Raw genomic sequence first — 8,829 nt, forward strand, 5'->3', positions numbered from 1 at the left:
CCCCAGGGGAGCGCAGCGATGCTCCGCACACTGGGAAGTGCCGGGCTGCAGCCGCCCTCGCGGGAGCTGGCTGACATCACTCCCGGGAAAGGGGGAAGCAGATGGGATATTGCCATGGCACTGCCCACTGCCAAGTTAAATATAAAACATCTAGCAGAAGGCAGCGGGGTACTCGCTGCTTAGGAAGTCTGCCACGGGGGCATGGCAAAGTAAACACAATTTTGGGAGTGCTTCCCGCTCCTGCCCACTGCTCCGGCATCCTTGGGGATGAGGCAAAGGGCTGGCAGGGCAGTGTGCGTGGGAACGCTGGAAACCCTCCCTGTGCCTTTTGGTGTTGGTGCTGTGGCTGAGCAGGGGGTTAGGAGCAAGGACTTGGTCTGTGGCATATGCAGTTTCTCTTGGGTCTTTTGGCTGCTGGGGGAATTTGACTGTTGACTACCCCTGCAGGCAAGAAGTACATGTAAAGCGGAGCAGACTAAACAGTTGATGCCTGTGTAAACAGTTGCATAGTGAAGTCTCAAGGTCTGTATAAAAAGCAGCCTTGCGGTGCTCAGGAAGGGCTATGGTGCTCAGGAAGGGCTATGCGGCACACAGCTCAACCGGCGCATTCATGAGCTGCAGCGGGGGATGGATGGTGCCGGTATTGCGGCACTTAACCTCTGCTGCTCCAAGGAGATGTTCCCTAAAAAACCCTGAGAAGTGGGAAGAATCTGGGCCATCTCATTTCCATATAAATCACTGTTTTCCTTGCACTGGCAACAGGACTGCCTTGAGGTTTATGTGCAGAACTGAGCTTCAAAAACAGGAACCTGATGGGATTCTCTCCATATCTGATACCGTGTGCGACGCCACAAGAGAAAATATATTCCAAAGTTGGGGAGAATAAAGAAGAAAAAGGGGGGAGGGATATAATGGGCAGACGTTTTGGAGATTGTAATGCAGGGCTGGTGCTGCGTTGTGGGATGCGTGGGTACGCAGGCTCCTGCCACAGGGCTTGGGGTGTCTCTGCCCCCAGGGCCCCCCACTCTGCCCACTGGTGGGGGCACTGCTGGGGACAGCGGCCGTGCCAAGCAGCTGCTCACCGAGGTAGCCACAAAGGTGCGTGGCAACAGTTCCCATTGCATGCCGCAGCCTAGTACGAGGCCAGATGTGCTTCACAGCTGGGTGAGGTCCAGGGAGCATCAGGCAGGCAAAATCCCTCCTGAGTTTATCGGTGAAGGTGTCCCTGGGGCTGCGGTACCATTGCAGCTCTTCACAGGCTCTCACCGCGGCACCAGGCTGTCCGCGCCACCGGCACCGTTATTGTAGAAATGGGCATTTTCATGGCAGCGGCAGTTGCGGTTTGCTCCTCAGGAGAGCCCTGCTGCTAGGCTGGGCCTGGGGATGGCCTCTGGGTGGGATGCTTTACAGGGAAAAAGGGGAAGAGAAATGCCCTTGGCATTTTTTTTTTTCCACTGGTGGTAAATACTTCTGCCTGACTCGCTGGTGCCAGAACTGGAGACTCACCTGCAAGGAAATGAGCAGTGCCAGCTATTCCAGGTCGTAATTCGGAGCCTTCTGGCTGGTTTTCCTCCAGCCCTGCCTACCGAAGGGATGTTGCTCTATGTGAATATTAGCAATATTTAAATATTTTAGTTCTGAAGGCAGAAGCATCTAGGGTGAACTGTGTACACTCAGAGTATCATCAGCAAATGGGAAGAACCTTTGTTTGTTTGTTTTGATCATGAATTGTACAGTAACCTCATGGTCTGGGGGGAATTGGCTTTGTGGCTTTATCGTGCCTGGGGTGGTTGGCACCTGGGTTCAGATCGCAGGATCAGGGTGATGCTGGCAGCAGTGCAAGGAAGCCTCTAGACCACGGTTTCTCAGTCTGAGCCAAGGGCCAGTTACCCTTTTGGGGAAAAAATACTTTAGAACCATCCTGTTGCTACAGATATTACTATTTATTTTTTTTTTAGCCAAATCAGATTTAGACTTAACATTTGGTTATTCACTCATTATCTTTATTTTCCCATGATTTCCTTGATTATGTGCATCAGAATGTGGGTGTGAGGTTTTTCTTTTTTTCTTTTTTCTTTTTTTTTTTTTTTTTTTTAATTATAATCTTGTCATTATTTCGTGGAGCATTTTCTGATGTCTTGTGAATCACCCACGGCTCATGGATCACAAATTGAAAAATACTCCTATGGCATGTTTGAACCAGGGAGAGAAACATGCTGGGTGGGCGTGGGTGAGAGGGGGGAAGTCTGCAACTGGGAGAGTGTTGTTTGCTGGTGCCGTTCTCATCATTCATTCTGCAAGTGATCTATTAAATGTAAATGGAGGTGAAAATGGAGGGAAATTTTAATCGGAAGTGTTGTTTTTGGTGGCAGTACACTAGTACCTGTAGCATATAGCCATAGGGTGCCCAGCCTGGGCAGCAGTAGCTGATGCCCCGCTGGAGCTGGCTGCCTGCCGTGGGGAGGGTGGTGCTGGTGCTGTGCGTGGCTGCAGCCAGGGCACCGGTGTGTTGCTGGCGGCCGTGGCCCTGCCTTACCTGGGCTCTGGTGCAGGGTGAAACCTGGCGCGAGCTGTTTGAAGGAGTTGAACCGCTGCCCGCAGTCAGACTCACTCTGTGCTCTCTTCTCCTTTCCAATGCAGGAGGGAAGCCTGTGGCCTTCAGAAAGCACCGTCTCGGGGAATGGAATAACAGAGGTGAGAGCGATGCGGATGCGAGTGCTGCCTTCCCAGCTGTCCCAGCTTGCGGTGGCTCGTGCTTCTTGCCCTTTTTCTCATTTTTCTTTCCCTTCCAGCAGCAAATCTACACCCCGAGACCCAGCGACCGCCTGGCAGTGCCATCCTTTCTGCAGAGGGACCGATTTAACAGATTCCAGCCAACCTACCCCTACATGCAGCACGAGATAGACCTGCCACCCACCATCTCGCTGTCGGACGGCGAGGAGCCCCCCCCATACCAGGGACCCTGCACGCTGCAGCTGCGAGACCCCGAGCAGCAAATGGAGCTCAACAGAGAATCGGTCCGGGCCCCCCCCAACAGAACCATCTTCGACAGTGACTTGATAGATAACTCCGTGTATGGGGGGCCGTGCCCCCCGAGCAGTAACTCTGGCATCAGTGCGACCTGCTATGGGAGCAATGGTAGGATGGAGGGACCACCGCCGACGTACAGCGAGGTGATAGGGCACTACCCTGGGTCGACATTTTACCAGCACCAGCAGAACAACAACGGGATGCCCTCTATCCTGGAGGGCAGCAGACTCCATCATTCACAAATCAATGGCCTTGAGAGCACAACCGCGTGGAACAAAGAGAAGGAGAAACAAAAAGGGCACCCCTTTTAAAAAAAAAAAAAAAAAAAGAAAAGAAAAAAAAGCAAGAAAGTAAATGAAACACTCTGCACTTCTGGGTAAAAGAAAAAGGAGAGAGAGAGAGTTGAGGAAGATGAGCAAAGAAAAAAAAAAGCCCTTCCCCATCTCTCCATGTATAAATATTTACTTGTTATGTCTGGTCTGAATGCACAAGCCTACCAAGCTTGCAAAAACATTTCTTTATTGAGCTGTGTCTAGACGTTTAAAAAGGAAAAAAAAAAATCAACTGTAGTCCATTTTTTTTTTGTTTCTAGTTGAGCTGTGTGAATGCTTTTTTTTTGTTTGATTATTTCACTTATCTTTAAAGACAAAATATTTGCACAAAAAACATTTTGTTTAAAGATCTGCAATATAAATATATAAATATATATTAAAAATAAGAGAAAGTGTATGTGTAAGGAGCAGGAGTATTTTTGTATTAGAAGAGGCCTATTCAAAAAAAAAAAAGTTGTTTTCTGAACTAGAAGAAAAATGGCAATTTTTTGAGTGCCAACTCAAAAAGCGTGTATTACATTGTAAAAAAACAAAAAACAAAAAAAATCAAAAGCAGGGGTTTAGAGTTATTTATATAAATGTTGAAATTTTGCACTATTTTTTAATATAAATACGTCAGTGCTTGTGTTGGTCAAAGCCTCTATCATGTCTACCATGAACCTGTTAAGGGATATATGTCGAAGTGAAGAACAAAGTAGCTGGAGGGGGTGGAAAAACGCTGAAGTGGAGATGCCAGCCTGGGGAGGAGCGGTGAGCAAGACTGCATCTTATGCAAATCCTTAATTTCCAGAGTCCCTGCGCGTGGCCGCTGACAGTCACGGCTTTATACATTCCCTACAAAGCAAGAGGAGTTGGTGTGTGTCTGTATGTCATCTGGTAGGATTATTGGAGTAAAAAGGTAAAATAAAAACTCCCTGCTTCTGAGAGTCAGTAATGGCTGAAGCAGACAAAAATTACTTGATTTTTTTTTTTTTTTTACAACCTCTAACTTTTTGGAGGGGGGGTGGTGGGGATGAGAATAAACTTCTGTGTCTGAAGGAACAAAGTGTTTTTTGGTTTATTTCTTTCAATGTTCAACTGGAGGGCCCTATTTGGAGCTAAAACGGTGATTATGGAAGTTAATGGGAGTAAATGGTAATGTACCCACTGGCTGCCTTTCAGCGGGGGTTTAAATATCTCATGGAAAGTGTCGTGGTGGTGAAAGTAATTTTCATTTTGTATTAACCTCCCAAACCTCTATTTGGGATAAACGGGCACAGCCGTGTCTCACAGCTCGCTGCCTCTGGCCAGCACTACTTTTTATTTTACTATCCTAGCTAAAGAGGCATCAGATACAGTAGATGGAAATTAATCTGCTCCTGTGATATATTAATTAAAGGCTAAAGAAATACGCTTAATGCTTTAGAAGCAACCCCCCTTTACCTCTTCTGAAGAGCCCTCATCCACAGCAGCACGGTCCCACCTGCCCTCCCGCCCGCCGGGTGTTGTGCGTCTTTTAATTTATCTTGGTTTTGGAAGCATTTTGTCTTACTATGCTATTGTTTACATTTTTATATTGTCTGGTAGGTGTTTTACCCTCATGGTGAATTTGTATGTGATGGAGTGAGAGAGTGAGAAACCGGAGAGCACGAGAGAGAGAAAGTAAAAGGGAAAAAACCTGCTCCCAGTCCTGTCTCCCGGCTGGGAGAGCATCTCTCCGAATGTTGGGAAGGGTCGGTAGGGGAACTACAGAGAGCGAAGATTTTACAAGGGGGTGTGATTTCATTTTCTGCAGGATGCTATCTAGTAGAGTGACATAAATGAAAGATATAAAGGCAATAACTATTATTTTTAAGCAACTTTTCTATTACTTGAAAAAAAAAAAAAACAAACCATGAGAACGGTTTTGAAGTTCTGACCATTTGAACAATATTTATATATATTTTAAAGAAGATGATGAATAGCTGAACTTGAAGTTTGATCATCATTTTTGCTTTTTTTTTATTTTTGCCTAGAAATAGTTGTGTACCTTCTCAATATTTCAAACTGCTTTTCCACAGCTCTTGAAATCTTCGTAGCTTTACAGTCATGTACCCTAAATTTTGAAGACCTAAAAAAAAAAAAAGAAAAGAAAAAAAAAAGTGCAAAGGAATAAATAGTTTGTCACGAAAAGGAATAATAGTTTGTCACGAAAGGTACAAAACTGATGAGTTTATACGAGTTTTTAAAATGTATCTTTCCTTTATGTAACATGTCTATTTAGTGCCTTATTAAAGAAACAGTAACCCTCCCTTTTTAGGGAGGGGGAAACAAAATCATCCTTAGCGTCACAAGTAACCAGCGTCTGGTCTCTTGCTCCTTTGGACCTTGCATTCAATTTTCCAGTCCCTTCTGTCCCCGGAGCAGCTCGATGTGCCTGGCCAGGCAGGCTGCTCCCCCTGCCACCGCGCTCCCCCGGTCCCCAAGGGAACTTGAACACGTTTATGCACATTATCCTACCTGCAGAGGTAGGAAGCTGTGGTGGATATTATAAGTGAGGTACCAACCAAAAGAGAAACAAATATGATATCTACTGCCCTCTTGAGCCAAAATGCGTGAATAGTGTTGTTGGGGTTGGGGTGTTTGTTGTGGGTTTTTTGGGGGGTGGGGGGTGTTGTTCTGTGAGCTGAACTAGTTTGTTTGCAACAAAAAAAAACTGGTAACCTCATCAGGTTTTGGGTGGAATATGCATCACACATTTAAAGCCAAGCAGTGAATATGGAGGTGTCAGTGTCATGGGGACCGGAGGTTTGTTGATAACCGGATTGTCTTTGTCGTGTGGCATTGCCTGGCCACCAAACCCCACGGGGAGCTCCGGGAGGTGGGGGGGTCTGGAAAGGTGCGGAGGGATAGTGGGAGAGGATCTAAAAATGTAGTGCAATTAAACCCAGCTCTCATATCCTCAATATTTCAACTGATTCTCTGGGGTTTTTTCCCTGTTTTTTTTTTCTCTCTCCCCAGCCCACTCCTAGTGAGAGCTTTTATTTCTCAAGCATCACCCCAAGCATCTGCAGTTGAGTGGTCAGTTGGTTGAGTTCCTGGGTCCAGTTTCATTTACCTCTTTCTCAAGTTTGGGGGATTTAATGAGTATGAAATGAGGTGGCTCATTGACACCAAATTTCTGTTGCAAAGGATGCCTTTCCGTCCCCGCCGTGCACAAACATGCCAGGCTGCCACCTTTCCCACTGCCGGTGCAGTGCCCTGGGGGGGGAGCCGGGGTCCCAGGCAGCGGGTGCAGCTCGAGTCCACCTCGATGGAGCCAAGTTGTCACCTTTTGTCTTTCTTCTGCCCATCCCTCTGTTTTGCAGTCCCAAGAACTGTGTATTTCGAGTGCAGATACCAGATCTGGGGCCCCGATCAACTCCAAGTTCTGAATGGGTGTTTAGAGATAACGGTGTGTTCTTTTTTATTATTGTTGTTGTTGTTGCTGTTGTTATTATTATTACTATTTAATGTTACTTTTTGGCCTCGGGGTCCATTTCTTCCCAATCCCCATGTCCCCGTATTGCCAGCGAGGCAGAGGATTTGCGTTGCACACCCTTGCTGATGTCTCTCCTCGTTTCCTTCTGGCCTTCGTGCAGCTCTGGAGAGGGCTGGGCTGGAAGCTGGGCTGCGGTCCTGCTCCGTAGGAGTCTCTAGCATCTTGCAGCTGCCAGCAGGGACATTCAGGCCCCTTTAGAACAATTTATTTTTAAACAAATAGAGAAAAAACAAGGCATTGCTAATGCTTAGCAACCTCTTGTCCTAGCCTGCCTTTTTGCTCAAAAGTTTAAGTCATGTTAGCTTTAAAAGGGGTTGTTAATCTTAGTTTCTTGGCATACAGTACGGCAAACAGCATCCTTATAGTGCCCCCAGATATTAACGGCCTGGGATGAGAATGTGGGTCAGGATGGTGAGGAGGGATGGGTTTCCTTTGGGGCTGACACTGGTAAAACTTGTGTTCCCTTCGCAACCCTCGATTTCACCGGTTTGAAGATTGAGCTTTACTAATCTAGTGTGTTATTTCCGCAAGTGTTACGAAATTCATTCTGTCTTAAGTGGGGGTATAAGGAAATCTCATTGCTTTCTGGAGAATCACCCTTTTTTATGTGTATTGAACTATAAAATTGCACTAAAACTGCTATATTAAAAACCAGAAAAATAAAAGCCCAACATTTTTACTAAGGATTGGGAAAAGACGGAATCCAGATGTGTAGCATTAATAATGCTAGGCGATAACAGAATGAATTTTTAATCTCTTCTGTCTCTGTATCGCTCAGAGATTTTCTATGTACAACACAAAGCTATAAAAAACAAAAAGTTTTCCAGAAACTGCGCTTCAAATTTTTGCTGTACTATAGAAGCTCATGAAGGACAACATTAAAGTCCTAATTTGCCTGCCTTATAGACACATTTCATTGTATTAATATTTTCTTAAAATTCCAGTTGCATTGCGTTGGCTTTGGAGTTTGTTATAGGCAGTCCTGTATCCTGAGTTCTGTTCAAGTTTAAACTTATGTAAACTATTGACAGCACATGCAATGCAGTACTTATCTATATTTTGCTGTTTTAGTATGAATATGTACTCTGATGCCAATTTACAAAAATCTGTTGTAAACGCTTATTGTGTAACAGTAACCGATAGTGGCAATTATATGTCATTCTAAAAGCTGCAATACTTATACAATAAATTTTACAATACTTTGGAAAATTTGCCTTCACCTTTTGCTTTGTTACCCAAAAAATCGAAGTTTGCCAACACAATGTAATTTCAAAAGCTCTTCCAATTATTTTTTTTTAATATTGGAAAATTAATATTCTCAGTTTTTTATATTTGTGTGGGTTTCCCCCTTCCTTGTTAAGTAGCCTTCTGAATAACAGGCCAACCTCTATATTGACACGACATGTTTTTTCCCATGAAGCTGTAGCTGGTTCCTGGTGTATTTGCATGCTCGGTCCGTGTGTGCATGTACGATTCTGTTTTCTTTTGAGTAGACCAGGTGTCGCAGCTTTAATCCCAGAAGAAGCATTCCTGGTTTGCACCAATATGTCCAACACTTGCGCTCCTGCCTTTCAGCCAAGAACATCACTGATGGTCAGAAGGTCTTAACTTGAATAACCATCAATCAACAAGAACTGCGTAGATTGACCCAAATCTAAGCACAGATAATTTGTGTGACTTTTTTTCTTTCTGAGACTGTGGTCAAATTGCAGTGATCACATTAAAATGATTGAAAACTTAACTGCTTGCAGGGGGTTTTCTTTTGGTGTTTCTAAAGGGTGTCCCATAGATTCACCCAGACCTTGGGTTCCCTCTTGGGACTAAGGAGTGTGCAGTAATTAATCCCGGGCTTTGCTTGAAGCTGTTGGCTCTGCCTAAGCCCTTGGTCTCCCCAGCCTCCTCCCCGCCTCTCTGGCTGATCGCAAACCTCTGTTTAAGGTGGCAGCATTTTTGAAAGTGGCCCCTGGC

The 8,829-nt window shown here is 45.3% G+C and overlaps 1 protein-coding gene across 3 annotated transcripts in view; it reads left to right on the plus strand.

Annotated features, from left to right (window-relative positions):
- The window catches only part of PMEPA1 (prostate transmembrane protein, androgen induced 1), a 52,454-nt gene extending 43,852 nt beyond the window's left edge, over nt 1-8,602 (plus strand). For 2 of the 3 annotated variants that reach the window (XM_055814378.1, XM_055814380.1), the window contains 2 exons: nt 2,641-2,694; nt 2,793-8,602. In XM_055814378.1, coding sequence (XP_055670353.1) covers nt 2,641-2,694; nt 2,793-3,341 — 603 coding nt within the window. In that variant the 3' untranslated portion in view covers nt 3,342-8,602. The remainder of the gene's footprint in view (nt 1-2,640; nt 2,695-2,792) is intronic. The other variant, XM_055814379.1, reaches the window with a different exon arrangement.
- Nucleotides 8,603-8,829: the final 227 nt, after the last annotated feature.

This window comes from Falco peregrinus, chromosome 9 (assembly GCF_023634155.1).
Source record: "Falco peregrinus isolate bFalPer1 chromosome 9, bFalPer1.pri, whole genome shotgun sequence".
NCBI classification, from domain to species: Eukaryota; Metazoa; Chordata; class Aves; order Falconiformes; family Falconidae; genus Falco; species Falco peregrinus.